This window comes from Eurypyga helias, unplaced genomic scaffold (assembly GCF_000690775.1).
Source record: "Eurypyga helias isolate BGI_N326 unplaced genomic scaffold, ASM69077v1 scaffold3914, whole genome shotgun sequence".
NCBI lineage: Eukaryota > Metazoa > Chordata > Aves > Eurypygiformes > Eurypygidae > Eurypyga > Eurypyga helias.
In genome coordinates this window covers 6681-30221 of record NW_010248048.1, presented here as the reverse complement: position 1 = coordinate 30221, position 23541 = coordinate 6681, and the positions used below count along the sequence as shown (strand labels likewise).

General features: G+C 40.4%; 1 protein-coding gene across 1 annotated transcript; it reads left to right on the top strand.

The window, feature by feature from the left end:
* Positions 1–20830: 20830 nt before the first annotated feature.
* On the top strand, positions 20831–22859 carry LOC104509095 (chromosome unknown open reading frame, human C4orf19). The gene is made up of 2 exons (XM_010150919.1): positions 20831–20862; positions 21926–22859. The coding sequence occupies exons 1-2, from the start codon at positions 20831–20833 to the stop codon at positions 22857–22859; spliced, it is 966 nt and encodes a 321-aa protein (XP_010149221.1).
* The last annotated feature ends 682 nt before the right edge of the window (positions 22860–23541 follow it).

The following is a 23541-nucleotide window of genomic DNA, read 5'->3' as shown; positions in this document are numbered from 1 at the left end:
GGTTTCCATGGAAAACCACAAACACTATCCAGCATCACAACAGTGAAGATAGCAAAATCAAGTAAGTTTTAAAAAGTTAAAAGTTTTAAGATAATGTAAGTCTTCAAACTTGGGAGACTTTAGCCATATTTGATAGGATGTAAAAATTGCATAATACCAACTCCCTGAGGGGTTCTTGTGTGACCTGGGGGCTGATCCAGCCTGGCAGTTTCTCTATACACATATTAAAGTAGAATTGAAAATACAAGAAAGGTCAAATAATGCAGAGATATTCCTGATGATCCCTTGCAGGGACAGTTTTATAAAGTTGGTTTTGGTGGGGGTTTTTTTTGTTTGTTTTTTTTTTAATAGAGTGGCAGGATGATAAATCTATTTGGTTTTGGTTTTGTTGGGGTCTTTTTATTTTTTTTTATTAATATTATAATTAAATTCCCAATCACAGAAGACAGACAAAACCCACTCTTTTTGTTTTCCCTTAGAGTATTCTGTAGCAGACATTTTTAATGCCTGTGTTGAGCAGAACTCAGGTGGAACCAAGAAACCAGGACCTAACCTGCTGCTCCTTTGTGGCTCTGATCTGGGTGTCCAAAGGACAAGGATTTGTTGCAGTCATTGGCTTGCCAACTGCCTGAGGCATTCAACTGTATCTAGCACAATGATGCTGGAAAGCATACATGAGTAAATACACAATAACATTTGTATGTTTACAGCATCTGAGAAAGGTGTGTGTAGGGTGATTTCTCCACTGTGTGTTTCCAGAGCAAGTCAAACCCATTAATTAAATTCATGTTCTTGTCCTGCTTCAAAAGGAAAACCAGACTTGATTTATGGACACTGACAGCTGCAGCAACCAGGAGCTGTTTTTTCTGACTCCCTCCCCTTAATTAATTTTTAAGCATCTGGGTAGGTTGATTTCTCAGATTCTGGTCATACGAAAGGCTGCATGTCCTCATCTTCTGCAAAGAAAGAAAAGGAAGCTGGTCCATGCAGGGTACTGTCTGTCAGATTGACATGGTTTCTCAGTGCTGGCGAAATAGTGTCTACAGGAACTGGGTACCTGAACATCTCTGTGCCCAAGCAACTTGCAGGATAAAGCTGTAAAATGTCCCACTCCTAAGACATTTCTTATCTAGTCGTCATTGTACTTGTCCTAACAAGAACTTCAAAATGAGAAAGCAATAACTGAGGAACAATGTAATCTACTGCAACAAAAAATTCTTTTTAACAACAGACCCAGGGAAATTGCCAGAAATACCACCTTCTAGAGGGAAGATAAATGTCTGTGTATTGCTGCAGCACATAGTGATACATGCAAATAGCAATATACAGCAATACACCAGAATGTTGTTTTCTTCTAGGTTCTTTATAAACAGGAGACAGATTGCTAGCATTTTGGTCTGAAATCTGGAGGTAAGCATTCAGAACACATTTAACACCCAAACAAAGAACAGGGAACTGTTGGAGAAGTGGATGATTTTGGATGCTGAACCTAGGCTTCTGGGAGATTTTTACTAATAAAGAACTATGCAAACATAGACAGAGTATATTGACACTGCACCACCTGCCCAGCAGACCCATATGCTGCTGTTGCAGACACTGCCAATAAAGATCAAAGCTTCCCAGGCATTACTGAGCTAAACCTGGGTGTTAAATGTTTCATACCATGCTATAGACCTACACTGACCTCTACAGAGCGGAAGGTTGGGCCAGATGAACTCTGGAGCACCCTTTCAATCAATTATTTTATGATTCTGTATGACACTTCATAAAACAAATTTATTTTGTTGTGATTCATGGTCCAGGCAACAGAAAGACTGCAAGGAACAAGGATACTACCATCCACAACAGCTTATCATCAGAAAGAAATGGCAGTGAGCATGGTCTACAAAGTGGTGGGCCAAACAGAACATAAAAATAGCTCTTTCTGCCAGTGACCCAAAGGGGCCTCACTGAAAGACAGCTATAGCTGAGAACTGATATCTACACAAAAATGGGCACAACAATGGACTGCAAGCTCAATGAAACAGCACTATCCTAAGCTGTCTTAACTAACGGAAAGGTGCTAACTCTCTCTTGTACATATTTGAATATACCACTTCTTACAGTCCAACACACCAGCAGGTTATGACATTTTTCAATTCATGGCAAAAGAGCACAACTCGACTCACGCAGGTGGAAGTTCAGCCCATGCATCCAGGAAATGGCAAGACCTCAGAGCTCTTTCAGACAATTATTTTGTATTTTCGCCTGTGGATCAAGATATCTCCTTTTGTCAGCCTGTTTTTACTACTCAGGAAACAACCTGTGCCTTTTCAGTTGCTGACTGGGGACATCAGTCAGATCTCAAGAATTGTTAAACAGTGTTCATTCAAGTACTAACGGGTGCATGGCATCTCAGTTACCTGCTTACATTCTTCATGTTGTTAGTGACAAGGTTGATAATTACAAGTAGAGTAGTGACAGAATTCAAGAACTAGCATACTGATAAATATATAAAAAGTCCTCAAAACCTTTTTTGAATTCAAGAAAGATTGATAGAATAACTAACCTCGACATGATTATATTTCCTAGTTGCTTTTCATAAAGAAAACTGACTATGCATTTCTGCTCCTCCCCAGTTGCTGCAATAAACCAAGAGAGCCATAGTTACCTACATTTTTACTTATCCTCATCCCTACAGAGCCTAGGGGAGAAGTGTTCACTTTTACAGTTGAAAGATTATTTATTCACTTCAAGCATTCATAGAAATAATTTAAGATTTTAAAATTCAGCTTTGATTTCACTAAACTTCTCCCTTTATTGACCTTGCAACAAAACCTTAAAGGCTTTGATTCCACTCCTAGCAAGGTCAATCACAGTTTTATCATCAACATGCAGCGGGCCTACTTTTCACACAGCATCCCACATACAAAACACATCTCAGCTTGCCTTGTGCAGAGAGCACAACCATATGTAAACAATTATAGCAAAACACATGGGCAGAAACACAAAGAATGCATGGAAATCAGAGGTTTGTTCCACTGAAATTTGAATTGAGATGATGAGTTGAACTGATCAAAAAGACCCCAAAAAAGCTATTGGACAACAGTTTGTAGCAGAGAAAGTATTTGAATAATACCACAAAAGTACACATGGTGCAGGGCCAGGGCTATTAGGGCAGGGAAGGAAACTGTGAGGGGAATGAAAACCTCGGGGCATAAATTAAAACCACTGTTGATAGCTGAACATTTTCTGTAATTGTTGGAGACAGCATGGAGTTCTAATGCTTTTGACCAACAAAGGAAAACAAATAATGCCTACAACCACCTAGCTTGGAAGAACAAGTTCTGAATTCTGGAAAGAGTTAAACCCTGTATTGTTTGAGTAAAACATATGTTAGTTCTCTTTGATCCTTAGGGTGAGGGAGGCTCTTTTCTTATGAGACGTTCTGGCTGACTTCACACAGTATATACAACAGAGAAACTGTGTATGGGGCTTGAAAATTTCAGGGTGGGAGCTCCTAATGGAGCAAGTCAATAGGTGAATCGGAGTGACAACTGTCCAGCCAGTGCAAAGAAAGTATCACCCCACACACTTCCAGCAGAGGACAAATAGAACTTTAGAAAAAAAAAACCTGGAAAGGGATTCAGCAGCAGCACTGGAAGGTAAGTGCAGAAATAACTGCTCAGTGTCCAAAAGGTTAATTTTGTCCAGCACAAAACACACCCAGGCTCTGAAGCATACCTTGGGTCTATAGCAAAGCAGGCTTAGGGTATTGGGTTTAGATTTTGACTATATGACTTTGAGACAGCATGTTTTTCAGCAACTGAATGAAATGGAAAATGCAAATAGGAACAATTGAGAGCCTAACAATTTTGTTTAAATTCCAGGTTATCTTGGAATGTGAAAACTACTTGTTTCTTGGATCCATGACAACCATGTAGATACTATACACTCGCTTTAACAATCTACACCAACATGGTAAGCCATATTCCAAAGATCAGGTCTCAGGTGACTTGTAGTTGTGTCATGCAATAAGTTGGAGTGACTGGGTGTGTAAGGCTTCATGTTTCTGTCTCAAAAAGAGTAATATAAAAAGAATTAAACAACATAAGAGAGCAGGATGTGGCAACATTCCTTGATTTACGAACACTGTTCCACACACCAGACAAGTATTAAATTTCCAAGAATATCTCAAAAGGGATGTTGCTAAGCAAAGACTATGGTAAAAAGAGTATTTAATTAGGATGTCTGGGTGTATTTTGCAGGACTAACAGCCATGTTCCAAACTATCACCAAGCAGAAGAGGAAAAAGCTCCAAATACAATGAAATAGGGACATTTTTAACTCGAGTTTAAGCACAAATATAGAATGGTTTATGCCTGATCCTCTCTGACACCGAGAAAACGAACTATTGGTTCAATTGAAAGCCAGCTTCTGCACATATTATTGTGTTAAATATTCAACATTTGAGACTGGGTTTTCGACACTCATTTTAACATTATAGGCAAAATGTCACACTAATTCATTGCTTTTCCTTAAAGAAAAAAACACACACCACTTTTGGGTCAAAAGCCAATCACATGCATCAGCAGAAGTTCACAGTGAAATCAGTTAAAATTTGACATGATGTAATGGGTAAGTTTACAACTTACGAACAGCAATGACTCCCATCAACTCTACTTTTTGAGATTTTCATTTTAATTTTCCAGGGAATTATAGAAACATATTTCCTAGAAGATTTAAAATAAACACATAGTACCCAATTGTAAGTTAAAAGAAAACCCCATAGCTAACCTGCTTTCTTAAACAGACAAAAGCAATTCACAGGAGGGAAGAACACATTGTAAGGTTTAGTAAAGCAGGCTACATCTTTTGCATTTGTTAAATAAAATCTGCATCCTTTCAACATGTGGCAAGAGGCCATGGATTTAATTTTTCATTTTACTTTCATTGTATGCATAAACATTTAGGCTATGGCTTACACAAAACAAGTAAGGGGATCAAGACAGAACTACACAGTCAGTAAGATTAATTAGAGACTGGAACAAAAATTAAATGGAAAAATCTACTTGGTAATTTGTAGCGACAGCTATATCAAATAAGAATAGAATTAAGGCAAAAACAGACACTAAGACAATCCCGGTAAAAGGTTCCACAAAAATAGGAACACACAATGACTCATTCTTCATAAGCCTTATTATGTACTCCACCTAAAGTACTGATAGCACCTTCAACAGTTGCACAGAAACATTCTCAACCTTTTGCAACAGCATAATAAGATTGAATAAGGCTATAAATCTCCAAAGTGCTGCACAAACATTAAGTCCTGAGAAGGATATGAAATGGTGGCATACAAGACAATTTAAGCGACTTGCTGTAGGGCAACAGAGCAATGCAACAAATCAAGGGTTCCCAGGCTCTCCTTAGCAATAAGTTACAGCAGATATCTGGGCCACCTCAATCTGCATTTAGTTTTCAGTCCTATTTCAGGCTTTTAATAGAAAATCTTCTAAATATCACCTATAGGTCAGACACTACGCATTGTGCACTTCTTGACTTTGTAGGCCAACAACAACAACCATGAAACCACGTATACAGCCAAGGGTGCTTTCAAACCTGAAAGTTAGCAGTGAAATCTTATGAGAACTTTTCAGAGTTCAACCATGAATACTGAAAAAGTATGATTGCAAGGAGTATGTATGGAAAGACAGCGTAGCAAAAATGGCAGCAACATCAATGCCAATGGAACTGCCTTGTACTGTCCCTCCTCAGCCCCATTACCTATGGATGCTGTATTCAGGAATGAAGTGCCAGTAAAAAACTCACTCTCTTACATGAAAAGCCTTGCAGGTTCCAAGAATGGTACCAACACAACTCTATCCGGATTTGTGCCTTGCAATGTAAGCTGTGCTGAGATTTTTCAAGTTATTGTCACTCAAGCAGAGAGATGCCAAAAATGAAAGAAAGCACATGGCCCAAATTCTAAAATCAACAGCAAAACACATTGCCCGTTTCACAGAAATGAGCTCAACTTGGTGATTAATATTCATTACAGGTTTGTGTGCACACACAGATCCACATGGGCATATGTCCACATTCCACACACTACAAGAAATACAAAAAATATTAATATTTTTAAAGGAGAAAAAGCACCTGCATTGTTTTATTCTAATTCTATCATTAACTCATTAATTTATCTGTCTCCCTGTAAAATGTTACTAGAAAACATTTTGCTGAATTTTCCATTTAGCCTGGAGCACAAATATCTGAAAGAAGATAGCTTTACCAATACAGAATGTTGCTGCAATGCCAGAAGTGTTTTTTAAATGTCACAGTTTGTGAAAATCTGAAGGAGAAAGTTATGACAAGCGTACAGTAAAGATAAAGTTTTAGCTGTTACTATAAATATCCTGGCTCCCAGCAAAGAAAAAACAAATCCCATAATACTGCATATTTGAAAATTTTCTAATTTTATTGTTGTTTAAAGTATAAACACTTCACGTGAGTCCTAATCCACTGTAGCAGGCAAGCTCATGCTCACTTTAAGCAGGTTAGCATTCCAGTTCAGCTCAAGGGGATGAGCATACTACTCGTTTGTTTGATCATTGTCTAAATTCAAAATTCACAATGGCATGAAGAGGAGGTTGTTTTATTTCCACATTGTTTGCATTAGACAGCTACACCTCAGAGTGTCTTTCTGACTTGTGTGGGCACATGAAGAAACCACTTACAAAGTGTTCTTTTACTACTGCAGGATCAAGATATTTAAACCTTTCAAGCAGCCAATGGAGTACAATCTGAAAGGTAGGATTACTTTTTTATAATTATTATTATTCTCCCTGTGGAGGTTTAAATTTTACCAGCCATTCACTATTGTAACTTCAACACTCCACAACAGAGAACACCAGTAGATTATTTTTCTCTCTGTGGTACTCCACCGTATGTTCTGATGATGATGCCTTGCTGCTACATGCACCAGTGACAGAACACGTTCTGAACTGTCTTTCCGACCCATATTTCTGTTGTAACAATAAGAGCTTGCCAGTTTCCTCTTTGAAGTTTAGAAAATGATACTGTAAAGAAGAAAAACAGAAATATAAAGTTATCTCATTCTAAGTCAGTTAACCCAGGTGAAAAATGGAAGGAGAAAATGTGGAAATGCAGGCAAATGGTACAAGAAGAACAAGCTAAGGCAAAGGGGAAAAGATAGAGGGGGATTTGGGGAAGGAAAACAAATTGGACGACATAAGGATTGATTTGCCCGGAGAAGGAGAGCATGCTGACTTGTCCCTTACAAAGAGCTGCAGGTTATTCCATTAAATGGTCAAATGCAATATCCTGACAATTCTAAGAAACCTCCTTGATCCACTTATTGTTTGTTTTTGTTACAGAAGAGAATCACTGACTCATATTAACTGCTTATGGCTTTGTCCAATTTTCTTTGTATTAAGAGAGGCTGATGCCCTGAGTAATACACCACAATACCTGCCACTAGCAATATTTTGGATGAAATAAACAAATCAGAAGTATTTGAAATATTCAGGGCAAGATGATTTTTGGGGACACAAAGATACAATTGAATACCACAGCTGAGATCACATATCCTACCTGGCCTCAATCCTGCCTAAAGGCATACACACAAAAAACTCCAATACCTATTTGAAGCAATCTCCATAGACATCTGAGCCTACTTTCAGAATATTGCTCACCTAAGTGAAAATGTGTGGCATGCTTAAAGGATAAAGGCCTGTTGAACTCCAGCAGGGTCTCTTCATGCCCACCCAAGTACTCAACAGGGGAAAAAAAAGAAACAAAGCAGTACTTACCCTATCCACAAAACCGATGTGCCAACAAAAAGGAAGTTTTCAATAAGATAGAATGCCAAAATTACAAGTTTACTTGCATCATTTAGTGCTCTTACACTTGTTTTCATATATTTTATTATTTTCTGATTTTAACTTACAAGAATTTTATAACATTTAAAATACATGACCTTCTCTCCTTTCCCATCTTCCTCTGTTCACAAAGTGTTTCCCAGATTACCTAAACATTCAAAGTCTGTCAACAGCATTTTTTGAAAGTTCTGCTATCTGTAGCCCCCAAATTGCTGCAAAAGGCCAATAAATTGTTTCTGTTTTTTCGCTGACGTGCAGAACTCCCAGGCAAATTCAAGAGGCAACAGCTTCCAGCAGACGAAGGATCAGTGAAGAGCTTGATTTCATAGCAGCGTACAGCGTGCTCCTATGCTGCAAGCTAGTGGCAGCTATGTGACAGAGTCCGGGGCATAATCACGTAACATAGCTGGGAACCAGTCTGGCCTGCCAAGTCTTTCTCACAGACTTCACCCTGTAGCAGTAGGCTGTAGCCTTCATGCTCACTGTCTGATATTTTCAATTTTCTTAATGTCCCAAGTAAAATTTTTCATTGATATCAGCATTCATAAAACTGATAGGATAAAATGAAATTATTGCAGGAGGCTACAAAAATAGCCTCTCTATATATTCATATTATATATATATGTAAGTATATATTCAGTTGAGAAACAATCCCCATCTAGAAAATACTTCTGTATTTAAGCAGGCTTACAGTCTTCAGCTGATTCTGCAAATGGAAGTCTAAGGAAAAGTGACTTCTGAGCCAGAAGACAGAAAACAAGCAGCTCCATAGCTGACATACAAAACTGAAGTCAAAGGATACGTTTGCTTTTCTGTCAGTACTAAAAAGAAAAATCAAACTGTGCAGTTTCTGGCTCATTCAGCCCCAGAGTAATAAATATTCTGAAAGGCAGATTCTGTCCTTATTTGCATTCTCCGGGTCCCCTCCAGTGACAGTGCAGGAAACGAAGGCCACATCGTGGCCAGGGGAGAATTTGCTTTGTACTCACACTGCCATGTAGATTCTGCATTGCTACAGGATTTTAGGGACTGCCAATTTTCAGCTCAGTACCTGAGTTTAGTGCTACTTCATGTTTAAGTCACACACAGGTAATGAGATCCCACAGTTATGCCTCATTAGGCGCTCCAATTTCTCCAGTGTGCTCAGCAGCATCTCACACAGCTAAAAAGGGACACAGCCAAAAGTAAATCTGTCAAGGGCTTGATGCAACTGTGGCCCTTGGCGTATTGTTGTTTTCTTCAAATGTACCTTTCTGACCTCAGCATCTGCCCTTTCTCAAATTCAGCTATTATTTCAATCTCATCTTTCACCAGGACAGCAACATCTTTCAACTACTGCTATCTTTAACAGATAGATGTCTGAGCTCTCAGCAACTGTTGAACCTTTTCAGTCCTTTAATATATCTATGGATCAAGCAGCATGCTTCTATCCTCTCTCTCTACTATTTGAGACTTACATTTATTCAGTCCTGTAAAGTTATTAAGTCCTTCTTCATTACCTCATCTTTCATCCAAAAGTTGAAATTTCACTTCTTCAGCTAGACCTGTAGTCAGAACTGGAAGCTATCACAAGACTTTTAGTTTTACTCATTTCCTTAATATTTTAAAGATAGGTCTGAGAGACCTACTAGGGGAAACAAAAAAATCACCAGTTTTGGAATTGTACATGGTTTTTATGCCAGGAGAAATGGTTCAACCATTAGGAGAAAAAGAAAGTGTAAACAATAACATACATACAAAAAACCCTCAGTGTTTCCAGTGAAATAGACAACTACTCAGAAATTTGTCAATGGAGGGGCTCATCAGTGTTTTGTTTTTTGGTTTTTTTTTAAGTAAACTGAAACGTCTCCACTGATTTCAGTGTATAATTGTTTCCCATGTAGGCACACAGAATCTGGATGCACCCAGTGTAAAAAGCTCATGGTCTTCAGGAGGCTCAGACCAGGCCACTGAATAGTGTTGAAATTGCAGTGTATCACTGAGGCAGGAGAGAGAGGTTCGAACTTAGGTCTGATCCTTCAGCTAATGTGTCAAAAGGAAATACCTGCAACAGGCATTAGGTAACACCTCAAAGCAGAGATATTTTTATTGAGAACCAGGAAGCAGCCCCTTATGAAGGTATAGGAACTATGTGAGAAGACAGGGAACAGAGGAGGGAACATGGAAAAGAGGGAACAGAGGAGTCTTTTGGAGTATTCAAATATTTCAGAAATTATTAGAATCAAGTAACAGCTTTTAATAGCTACTCAAAAATAATGTTAACATGGAAGAGAATTTCCAAATTATAGCTTTTATTTTTACTGTAACATCTTTATAAGCTACCTTATATTCTAAAATAAGCATTAAAAAATGGAACTTGGACATTTATGGCTTACATCAAACACCATGCACTTTCCTTTCAGCAACCTCATGCAACCAAGTCAAACAAGTTCTCTGTATGTATTGCTACTGTTTCCTTAAGAAGTCCCTGAGGCATAAGAGCAATGACCCTTTGAAACCCATAACCAGGACTTAAGTAGTTGTATTTCCAAAGCTGGGGAGCAAATAATGAGGCAATTTTACCAACAGGGAAACTGCTTGGACTAGCATGGACCTATTTCCTGTTTAAGACATTTTTATTTATTTATACATACATGTATGACACCTAAGGAGCGGTACATTTATATACATATACCTCTCCTTAGGTATTAATAGATACATAACTTTAACGACCTGACCTGCCACATTATTTCTTTATCACAAAGAATATGGCATAAAAATGACAAGCCACTTCCTTTAGCTGAATCTGAGCTGTCCTGCGAGACTGGACAAATGAGGCAAATGACTCATATTTTTCTCTTGAAAAGATTCACTGCACCATGTCCATGATGTACATGAATTCTCCGCTGTCCTCAGGGAGGACAGTCACAGATCAGCTACCAGTGCTCAATTTCTACCCATGCCACTGCTATGACAGTGGGGCCCAGACTCCCTGTCGTGTAATGCCTAACTATTAGAAAAAGAGGTTATCCATACGGATAACCTGTCCTCAGACCCCATTTAAGCTTCCACTTCACTAAGCCCAGGTCGTGTGAGACTGGTCATCACATGGATGTATATCATCCAGTTAGGGATAGAGCCCTTTAAGTAGAGTCAGGAAAATAGGGCACTTCAAAGGATTTCTTATTCCAAAACCATTATTAATTGTGTTCACTCTAATACTTTTAGCGTCCTGGTGACACTTTGGTGAATTTTAAGTGCCTACGCCCAAAACTGAAATCCACAGCACCCTCTGGAAGTCCACAGACACTGCATTTCCACCCAGGTGTCTAGCTGACTAAAGCTGTTTTGACAGACATACCAGAGCTCCTACCACCTTGACAGGTCTCAGCAAATATCTCCTGCCAAGCTCATCTAGGACTTGAAAAATAAGTAGTTTATTTGTATTAAGAATCAGGAGAGGCTGTCCAGCCAAAAAGACGATAGAACCGGGAGTCCAAGTTAAGACAAGGATTTATAATCCAATATCCACATGCATCTAAGCCAGGAGGGACAAGGCACCAGCTGGATACCCAGCCAAGCCTGCTGAGAGCTTATGAACCCCTTGCCCTAGGGTGTAACTGTACCAGATTTGCTGCGGCCCCAAACGACATGGTGTTGCTCAGGTTCCAAAGCCTGGCAGGTGCACGAAGGTCACATCTCACACAGGCACCAACCTTCAACCTTAACACACACCACCTCCCAGTCAAAACTGCAGGGGAGGCATTATTTTACATAGTAGTTAAAGGGTTAGAGAATTGCCTCAAAAATTAGGAGCCCCAGTTCAGTGTGACCCTCAGCCTCAACGCCATGTCTCACAGCTGTCAGTCACATCCTTGATAGCCTGCTGTGAAGAAGGCTGCGGAAGCTTGCCACTGGGGAGTGAGCTGTTCCAGGCAAGGCGTACCCAAAGGATTCTGTGAATTGTACCCCAGTGGCAGCACTCTCAGCCCCTGATTCTAGGGCTCTATTTAATATTTTAAAGACACAGGATATAATCAAGGTTTTTCAATCCAAGGTTTGGATCCCAAGAATCCATTCTCCAAAGCACAAAGTTGCACAAGGTTGCAAAGAGACATTTTAACTTCCTGAGAGAAATGAGATTTCAGATACAGTCCCTCTTTGTTACATCAAAATTGGCTATAGCTATTTTGAGGCTCCAGCTGTGTTCCCAAACACAGATCCCCACTTAGGCCTAGCCTAATACAATTAGCGCATCAAACAGTTTCCCCGCTGACTGCTTCTTTCACAGGCACATGACCACCTGCTTATCATACCCATTTTTTGTCATATCACACATTTAGACCATGCATCCCTTGGGAAGGAGCGCATTTTTATGTTTGCCTCCGCACAATACAGACCTAAACATGATTTGGGGTTTTAGGTTAGTAGTTCAGAGTACAAGCTATTATATTTTACAAGATTAACAATTTTAAAAGACAGGAAATAGAAACTTCACTAACTGAAACACCAGACAGTGGTGTACGTTTGGGAAGACCAGATGTAGGGAATAAGCTTGGCTGAAAAGGAAATGAGTGGTTTTATGCTGCAAGCTGTATTTGTTTTGCCTTTGTGCAAACTGGCTAATGATTGTGAGAGTTTCACCCTTTGCCCCACTCTTCCTTTTAATCATCAAAAATAAAACAAACATTTTGTATGGTAAATAAGGGGGGTAGGGAAGCATTCTGTGACCTAGTGCTGTGAGTGATGAGGAACTAGTCAGAGAAAATGCATTTCCTCTGAAATATCTTATAAATATTTAAAATCAATTGCAAAGAGCATAACAGGGAAAAAAAAAGGGCACGCTTAGATCACCTCAAAGGTGTAGCCCATTACTGCAGTAGCACTCTACTGCAGTAATTAAGGGCCTCACAACAAGGTCCACCTTCCTTGTCAGCTGGTTGTACTTTCTCAGAGGTGCTTACAAAAAAGTGCACAGCTACCAGAGAGATTAGTCAGTGAATGAAATAGTGCAAAAGTGACTTTAAAATTCAACATGTTGGCAGAGGCATAGGAATCTATGATGAGAATGAAACATGGGATTACATATACTGATACTAATACTGCCAGGATACCACTAGGGTAAGTGGAAGATCTGTCTGACCTTACTAGTCTGGAAAGAAGGACACTGTGAGGAGGAGCTAGTAGGACTTAACATAGCTATGCACATTACTACATTTTTTGAAAGATCAGCTTAAGCAATAATCAACAGTTACAACTCAAAACAAACCACCTTTTGTACAACTGATAACATCTACTTTTCATTACCTTCCACCAGCACACCTGCAAACAAATGCAAGTGGGCTCAAGCTGAACTGGCAGCACTGGAGCTTCCCTGCCTTGAGACCTGCCCACCACTGCATCTTAGTTTGATGCAAAACAGCTGCATGAAAAAGCAAAAAGGTGAAAGGGGCAAGCTGGAAGCAGAAATACCATCAGGATCTGATAAAAACATAGCTAGATGCCTGGGCATGTGTAAAGGAGCAGCTGTAAAGAAATGGAGCAGTTTCTGATGTTGTGTTTGCATCAACTCAGATACTCCCCATCCCGGGTAAAGTATTTACACTGGTGTGTAAGAACTGGCAGGTATTGCCAGTGCCAGCTATACTGATATAGTTTCTTGGTATTACAACCACACAACGTAAGATAATTAGGATGTATTTTTCTAGTATCAACAGAATCAGGCTAAATCTCACCTTTTCTCAGCTCTTTGAGTGAGAATATGAATGGAAGCAGATACTTCCATTACTCTGAGCATCCCGACTGCCAGTGTCACTTCTCATCAGATTGTAGCTGGGCATCACATTGGCAGAGTGCTCTTCCCCAGTGCTGAGAGATGCCACAGCACGCACCCACAATTATTGAACATAATTGACTCCTGCACAGTAGACACACCGCTCAGCTGTGAGACTGCACCCTCCCTTGGATGCTGTTATGAATAATCCAAAAATTTAATATGCAGTTTGTACTATTTCATGTACATAGCAATCAGTGTTGACTGCTAATGTGATCCTGGGGCAAAGGGCACAGTAAGTGCACATTTTTGTCAGTTGTTATTATTATTATTGCAAATTTCCTGGATAAACACTTAATAAATACATCCATTTTCAGAGAGGTTAAAATCATGCTAACATTACTCCCACTGGTTATCTGGTGAGTAGGTCATAGTTTGGTGATTAGCTGATGCTACATTGATGGTTCACCTGGCAAGAACAGTGTTTGCTATTTGGGTGTTTGGTATCTGATGAGTTTGCTCCATAATATCCTGAAAAGCATGGGATTAAACTAATTAGAAACAATTCTGTTTAAGTGTCACTTGGTTTGCTTTTGCCCTTGCTATGATTACTTGCATACCTTTGTCATTTAAGTCTTCTGTTATCCTGTCATGTATTACCTTGCTGAAGCAAAAATGTTGTGATATCAGAGCTACTTCCTCAGCAACAAAAGAACTCTGTGTCAGAATACAGACAGTGGCTGTTTGCTTCAGTGGACATAGTGCCAGTGGGCAGTATCACCCCAAAGTTTGATAGTTCAGTCACAGAAGCACCTAAAGAATCAGGCTGTTGCCTCCAACAACGTACTTGCCATAGGCTCAATTCAGCCTGGCGAGGGACAAAAAAAGGGAAGAATCCTTACACTAAGGATTATTTACATTCAAGCAATGATGACATTTATCTGTGAAAAACAAGGAATAAGCAGAGAGTGGAAAACAGCTAAAGCTGACTGCTCTAAGTCACCACTGTAGTTACGCTGTGGCTGACAACTTTTATATGAGTCTTTGATGGGTCCCTCTGTGTCAACTTCTATCTTTAGTTAGCTGTACTAAAGATGCAAACTGTTGAGTGGGTAAATAAGGCCTCAGTGGAGAATAAAAGTGGCTGATGCATCAGTACAACTCCCCAGCTTTGTCTGTAAAGTAAATGCAAAAAGCACATTTGAGGGGGAGGAGTAACAAGGGGAAGGACAGGCAATGATAACCTTGGCAATAACCTTGGGCTGGCAGGATAGCATAAGGCTCTTTCCGGCAGACACTCCGACACTCCTTATTCCAAAATATAGAGCCTGCCTCCCCCAAACAGGAGGCTAAACCAAGCTGCACCAGGAAAAACACTCGCACAGTTCCCTTTTCTTGCAGAGCGATGCAGGCAACAGGGACTGCAGGGTGACTCAGTCAATCTGCAGGTCATACTCCATCAGCGGGACGACACAGCCAGGCATTCTCACTAGGGCTGGACTGCACGATGGCTGAAGCGTGGAAACAACACTTCAGTGCTGCACTTTAAGAAAGTGTGAACAGAGACTGAAGTCAATTCCACTACAGAAAAAGAGACGAAAAGAACCCATGAGGTAGGACCCACTTCCTATAAGGGAGCATGTTATGGTATTTCTTCAGGTTAGTTCATTTATTTTAGATTACATACGGCAATTCAGTTGTTGCCTGAAGCACTTGCAAAACAAATTTCCTGACCAAGAATCAGTCAGAAAAAAAGGAATGTAGACAGATTTCAGTCCATTATTTTCAGAAGACCTTTCTCTGTCAGCTCCAAAGGTTTCATCAGTGGTGTTAAGCCTCCACAGAGCATTAGCAGGAAAGGATTCTGGGCCCAGAACAGGTGGTTTGGGGTTTTTTTTCCCCCTCCTCTCTCTTTGGAGGCCCTCTGGCCTGAGACTAGTGACTAAAATCAGGGGAAAACCCCACAGTATCTGAAGAGTTCTCTGTATTTTAATCAAAGTGAGACAGTTCTTATACAGATGATGTTCACTCAAAAGTAGTGATCAGCTTGCACAATGTGTGGCCAATGAAATTATGGTCCTGCTTTTTCTTCCTTTACATCCTTTCCCCTCATCATCCTCTCTCCCTCTGCCACAGACTGGTGTTTTTTCTACTGTATGTTTACTAGTTTTCTAAATTTCTAAGTATATTTCTTCTCAGACCTACCATCTGTCCCACGGTCTTTCCATGCTTCTTTTATATTACATCATCCAGATCAATCGTTCCACTGCCTCCACCCCTCAGTAACTCTTAGCACTTTCCTCCTCCACCCTTGACACACGTGACCCTTTCTCAGACCTTGGCCCATGCTGGAACAGCCTCTGAAATCTTCCAAGAGGTGTGAATGCCTACTAAGCACAGAAGGCAAACTGCACCTCCCAACAGGAGAAGCTTGCCAAGTGCTGGAGCTCTCGAAGGTTATTCCCACCCCATTTTTTTAATATTCCCTCTGTAATTATTTCTCTGTAGACACTTTCTCTTCCCACACCCGTTTTTGTGAATACATCTCCTAGCTGGTTAGCATTTGGCATCTATACAAGACCTTGCTAGCATAAAACCCCATTTTTTATTTCTCAAAAATGTTTGCCCTTCCCTTTTCATGACATGATCTTTCACTTGCCTTTTGTTTGTTCATAAGACAGCAACAGTTTAAATAGACAATAGAAGCTGTATCATTACATAATTTAAAATAAATTATGTTGTGTTTCTCAAATGGGATAAAGCAAAGCAGAATTCTCTTAAAACACATTTTAGCTTGTAATGCAAGTTTATGTTTTTGAAGTCAGACACCATTCTTGTTATCCTCAGCAAGGTTTCACACTTCAAGAGAAGTCCCATTTCATTCTCTTAGCAGGTGTCACCACAAAAATATTTAACAGCCTCCCCTTTTTCAGAATCTGCTTTTTTGATGGGATTGGTGTTCTGCTCTCCTCAAATTAAGTCTAATTACTATTTTCTTAATAGCCATAGTAGGATTTTTTTTTCCAACTGGTTTTAAAATAGCAGCTCCTCTGTACCTTTTTTTAAAGGAAGAAAGTCAGCCTTTCAAGACATCAGGTCTTCTTGGTATCTCTGTGAACTCTCATTTAATACAGTCTAGATATAATGTACTTGCAATATCTTTTGCATGGTCAACTAAAGGTCTGCTGGAGTGACTGGGGGAAACACACTATAAAGTCTTCCCTGAGCCTCCGCTTCTCCAGGCTGAACAACTCCAGTTCCCTCAGCTACTCCTCATAGGACATGCGCTCCAGACCCTTCCCCAGCTCCGTTGACTGGACATGCTCCAGCACCTCAGTGTCTTTCTTATAGTGAGGGCCCCAAAACTGAACACAGGATTTGAGGTGCGGCCTCACCAGTGCCCAGTACAGGGAGACAATGACTTCCCCAGTCCTGTTGGCCACACTATTCAGCAGCTACTCAAAGCTGGAAAGTGAAAGTTCAAAATTAAGCAGAATTAAAAAATTAATTCTAAGTCTCCCTCATTCCTCCCCCTGAACAGCTCTATCTTCTTCCTGTAAATGCTTTGAATATTCCAGAGCATTTCTAAATAAATAAATAAATGGAAATTCTGTACTTAATATTTCAGTAGAGGTTTAATACCAGATGATGTGTTAGTGCTCAGGATTAAGTGACTGCAGGATAACCAGTGACAGAAATTTACAGGCCTTCAGGAATTTCATGATTGAGAAAGAATGATGTCTAGGACTAGTGGCAATTTGATCTGAATTCTGAGGATCTAAATGTTAAGGCTATTTGACTGCCACTTTAGACAGGCAGCCTTTTTGGAGGGGGGAACTAGCCACAAAAGTGTTCTGCAAAGGAGCATTCTGTATGATATCATGTTCATCTAAAATTACCTAGTCAATTTAGCAGCACAGAATATCTAACAGAATAAACATCTCACAAAAGGAAAAAAAAATTTGAACATAAAAGGATGTAATGTTTCTAAACTCAGTATCAGATAACATTATTATTTATTGCTTGAGCTCGCTAACCCTTTTTTGTTACAAGTCTGGACCATGTGCTTGATTCAAACTGCTCCAGACAAGAATTTAATAAAACTACTTATCTGTTAATGGAACTACACACATCACACAATACACAAGTCCTCAGAGCAAGGTACCTAAACCAAGATAAGTAGAATTAAAGCATGCCTTTTCATGCTATAAAAGCAATTTGCTCCCCAGACTTATTTGCTAACTTGACTTGAAAGACTATAATAAATATAGAAGAGAAAGGCAAGGGAAAAACAAAAGAAAACCATCCAGTGTTCAGATGGTGACATTGTAAAACCATATGCCTATTTCAGGGCCATGAAATAATTTATAAGATAATACAACATAAAGTATTTTCAATACATAGTAGTTTATTCATGCCAGAGGACAGATTCTGTTGTAACTAATCAGTGGAAAAGCTTAATGCAGTAGCTGCAGGGATGATTCGAGCAGTAACTGTAATTTAAAAAAAAAAAAACCAACCACACACAAAGCACCACACAGGAAAGTGCTTCCTATAAAAACAACAGTAATTTCCATTTATAATTGTTTTCCATGACGATCATAAGCATCTTTACAACAGAATAAAGGACAGCAATTAGCACTTCCCAACGGTTAAAAACCCATGAGCAAGATTGCATGATGATTTAAAAAAAAAAAAGTTATAAATAAAAGCATAGAAAATTTGTCAGATAAAAGTTTAAAGAGAAGCAGCCTGGCCCAAAGTGCACACACCCAGCTGGAAGCAGGATCTGTTCTCAGAACTGGTCTGCATACAAACCGGGACTGGTTTCACCAAACCTACGAAATTTAAAGCCAAGCCAAATGCTGTGCAGGCATTCCAGTGGGCTCACACGGCACCTGACAGCAACTGAAGCTACCAAGATGTAGCAGAACTGAGATACTCTCATACCTCAGTTAGCTGACACAGAGCTGAGAGAGATACTCTTAGCCTATGGCAAGCATGAGCGATGTTGAGTCTGTCCAGAAAAGAGGCTTAACACAGGCCATGTAACTTGAGGCTTTTCCCATCAACCTCACACGTGGTAACCCACCCACCACTAGACAAAGGTTGAGTTTATCAACAGCTGGTCAACTTTACACAGTTTTTGTTCTTTCACTTTAGAAGCAGTTTTAAGTTCACAGTAAAGATGTCAGTCAAACAGAAAAAAAAGGGTCCACATAGGGCTTCGCTCAACTGAATTAGCTTCAAATCAGTCTTAAACTAAAAAAGGGCTATAACTAATTCAGCTTCTAACATGATCAATGCAAATTGTAGTAAGAATTCCTCTTTGGCTGGAAAAGACGGCTACACCAGCCAGCTCAAATAAGCCCCCTTCCTAGTCAAACCTGCCCAAACACCTTTGTACGGCAGAGCAACTGCACATAAGGAGGGTCTGTACACAGGACCATCCCACCACATGTTGCATCCTCTTAGACAAAAAAACCCTGGACCAGAATTCCTGCTATGACGTTGTTGAGAGGCACTGACAGCAACATTGCAGCACGAGGTCAGCAGAAACGTGGAAGGGAAAATGCATTTAAGGAAGAGAAACAGCACCAAGAAAGAGGAAGCAAAGCAGCTAGCTTACAAGCCATCCCAGCAGGCACCAAGCTGGCTATTCCTGATAGAAGTTTCTGCTCCAAAACAGCTCATGTGCAGACAAAGACAAAAAGCATAGGTAGGAGCATCTGCACCCTAGCTAATACCAGCTGCTGAATAGTTACAGGCCTTTAGAGGCTCCAGGAATGACGGGACTGACATCAGGCATTTTGCTCACTGCTAACACCAGAGGAAGTCAGATTTCAGAGAAAAGCAGCAAGATAAGCACATACAACAGGGACTTCTGATTGTAATTTCCACTAGCATAATCAGTGGTGTGCAGTTCAGGCCATGCCTGGTAAAAATAAATCAATGCCACTTTCCTTCCGTGTTTTGTGAATAAATCACTCTAGAAAATACCCTGACCTTGCATCATCAATTTCTGTTTTATGGGAGGCAAGCTGCTGTCCTTAAGCAATGGTAAATGCATGTGAGATTGTGGAACACCAAGCGAAAAAGAAAGAGCCTGAATAACAATGGACAAAACATATTGAACAACCTGTCTTGACTTGATTAACTTGAAATAAGATCACCCCAACCCATATGGAATAATGTGTTTTTCTAGGATTTTGGGATGTTCAGATCTGTGTCTTGACTTTACATTCAAAACATAGAAGTTCTCAAGGGTCCAAATTAGCAAAGTATCTCTTCCCATAATAAAAGACTTGGGCACATTATCATGTAATAGATAGCTCTTGGCATCTCACTGGGTCAGGCAATGACACATACACAGAAAGCATGTCACAGTGTGGGACAAGAGTTACTGGGATAGAATAAATCTGTGGTCCCCCACACGCTGAGAAGTCTGCATTTGTGGTTCCACACCTCATCTACGAAGGATGTTGAAATGCAAAAGGCCCAGAAAACCACCACAAGGACAATCTACAGGTATGAAACAATGCCAGTATGGGTAACATTTAAAGAGATGAGGGTTCTTCAGACTACGTATCAGAACTGAAGGGACAGTACAGGACCTGTACCATAGTGACAACAGGACGTGGTGCTCACCACCTGTTCTAATTCAAGAACTGGAAGGCATCAAATAACTACTAGTAAACCAGGTTGAAGTCAAACAAAAGCAGGTGCTTCTTCACACAGGCAAGGCTGGGCTGTGAAACTCCTGAGCAAAGGATGCTGTAGATGCTAACAGTTTACTGGAGTTCGGAGGACAACTGGAAAATTAATGGAAAAGAAGTCCAATAGCTGACAAATAAAAAAGAAACCCAGAAACACTACTCTCTGACTTAGGAGTCCACAAATCATAAAAACTGCTTAGGAAAAAGAGTCTAGGAGAACACTACTATCAGTAGCGAACCATGAAATTCTTCCTGAGGTTTTTCCCCAACTAAAGGCCACTGTCAGTGCAAGGTAGCAACCTGAGGAGACCTTGAACTGTACTGAAACAACTTTGTGCGTTGACATCTTTCTTTTTAGCTGATAAACCCCTTCTAAACATGAACATCATTTTCAATGCAATTGCCCATATATTAATTTCAAAATGCTTCACTCACTTCCCCTCTCCCTTGCCTTCTTTCTCTTTTTCAGATTAAAGAGATTCCAGATGGGGTGCAGGTGCTGCAAAATGATACAAAGGTACAACAGAACAAGATTTGCTTTGACTGAATAGAAGAAATGCATTGAAACACATTTCTGTACTCCCCTACACCCAGTGCTTAAATTAAGCCTATGTACGAGTTTGGAGTTTTCCCAGAGTTTACGGTATCTTTAAGGTCATGCCAGAGCATAGGTATACGGATTTCCTGTGAATGTCCTTCTGATTTACTGTATTTGAGGTCCATTTCTATAATTCCTTTCCCACAGAAAAATTGTAGGGTTTTGAAAACTTACCTTTCACAAAGCTTTTTCTCATTTAGGTAGCATGACCTTCCCTCAATTCAGTAGAATAAGGAGCACAGACTTTTGTCAGATCCTCCCTCTCTCCTAAGCAGTGCAGATGAACTACAGATCCTTCCCCCCATCGTAACTTTATTGTGGGAACTATTCCCACATTAAAAATCTCCCTGGAGAGTAAGGCCAGCTAGTTTTAGAAAGAAAACACTTCAGCCCTACTTGATATTTACTCCTTCCCTTGGCCACATCTCTAGAACAGGTAAGGAGGTGTGAGAAAGTTGGGAGATAGAGAAAAGAGTGAGGGTCTGGAAGAAATAAATCACAGAAAAGATAGAAATGAGAAACAAAAAGTGAGAAATGGAAAAGGAGGGAACAAAAATGAAGGACAAAAATACTTGAAGATAACCGGGGGGGGGGTGGGGGGGGGGGGGAAAGGAAGATATTTTAGCAACTACATGAGGACATATTAATTAACAATCCATGTTACAACTACTCATTGGCCAGTCTACCCCCCTGCCCCAGAGAAAATTAAAAATAAAGCTGGAAACATGCAACAACCAGCCCAAGCTTCTCTGACATCCTCCTTATGCTCCTGGTGAACCTCACTACAGGGGTTGATTACAGACAGCAGCCCACAGCACAGTTCAGTGTTTTCATTCAGTTTAGCTCAGTCTCAGGACCCCAAGAAAGCTTAGTGACACCAGTTCCTCAAAATCTCCAGCTTAAAAATTAAGCTTAATACTTTTCTAATTATATTGGTTAGCAGCATAATTAACATTTCCTCTACAATTTTTTCTTATTTCAGCTATATTTTTGATCCAGAAGAAGTACAGTCACCCAGGTGTGTTTGTGAAGCAAACAGCTACAAACACAATGAGCAAGACAGCAGTAAATCCAAATTCAAAGACAACAGTGAAATTCAAGGACACAAAAATGAACTCCAGAAGGATAAGCCAAACAGAACAGAAAATGAAACCCAGGGAAATAGCACGAAAGAAACCCTCTGGAACCACGGAGGCAATGATTTGCAAGAGGATGGCCTTGTGAAGTGTGTTGCAAAGCTTGATTTTGCAGTCAATGGTGGCAACTCCTGCAGTGGAGTGCACCCCATGCTCAATCCCCATACAAACCCAGTGACAGAAGCCAGTGAACAGGGACCCTCCAGCCAGTCAGCAGAGCCTCCTTCAGCCAGCAAGAGAGACTGTTACACCAAATTACATAGGTCTGGCCAAGAACTTGACCTAGAGGCAGGCAGGCAGAGGAAGGCAGCCTGCAACGAGCCAAACAGTATTCAAGATGGGACTGCAGATGACAGCATCTTTCTCAAAGGAAGTGCAATACTGGAGACACAAAACAATGTCATACAACTGCCAGATATTGATTATCCCCAAAATGGCAATCAAACCAGGAACTATGTTGAAAAAGATAGTTTTTCAGTCAACAGGCCACAATCAGACCAAAACACCGGGCCTTCAGCAACAGAGGACCAGGACCTTTGCATAACCCCACCTTTGCCTATGAAGGAGAGCAGTATTGAACTTTTTAAGACTGACTCTGCAAACTTGAGGGAGGACATTCCCAGTGGTATCACTGTTACGAAACCAGCACAGGCACCCGCACAGCCCAACTGTGAAGACATCAATGGAGAAATTGAGGAAGATGCGGAAGTAGCAGCGGCTTTGGCTGCACTGGAAGCTGCAACTGCAGGGGAAGACCTGGAAGACGATGACGAGTACTAGATGTAGGATTCTTTCTAATACACTGGGTAAGATCCAGATTTTATTTCTGGACCTGTATAAACACATGTACAGCACGTGTGAACCGCTGTTATGAACAGCATATTTAAAAGGATTTGGGACTAAACTTATGTCCCTTCAGCTGGTTTATGCAGCCTTTTAATTACTACTGCCCAAGGTACAGAAGCGCTCCCTTGGCTAACGGTAATACTAACACTCTTCTCCGTGGCGCCAACCAGAAGGGCAAAGCACCATTTGTTCCATGCAGGATGTTCTGCTGTATACCCACCTCACCTGGACACATGCAAACATTTCCTGTGGTTTTGAGCCTCAACAGGGTCTGTGCACACTGCATGTTCCAGGTTCAAAAAACTTCCACAATTTAAGAGAATTGTAAAAGCCATGGAGTTAGAATCCACAGATGTTCATCACGTTAGCTCAGAAAAATAAAGTTGACCAAAGTTCTGTGTTCTAATGAAGTATCCAATAGGAAAGGTAGTTTGGCTTCCACTTCACTGCAGGTACAGTTCCACTCCAGCTCAAGCCTAAATCTGTGTATGTGCAGCTGGTATTAGGATGATAATCTCCTCTCTTCACTTACACCTCCCCTGGATTTTGATACCCCAAGTGACCTGCTTCAGTTCATGAAAACAGCAGAAGCTTAGCCAAATCCAGGACAGTGGGT

Bases quoted from the DNA above. Each gene is read 5' to 3' on its own strand.
- LOC104509095 (XM_010150919.1), top strand. From the start codon at position 20,831: ATGGGGTGCAGGTGCTGCAAAATGATACAAAG. The intron at 20,863-21,925 runs GTACAACAGAAC...TTCTTATTTCAG, and splicing joins TGCTGCAAAATGATACAAAG to CTATATTTTTGATCCAGAAG.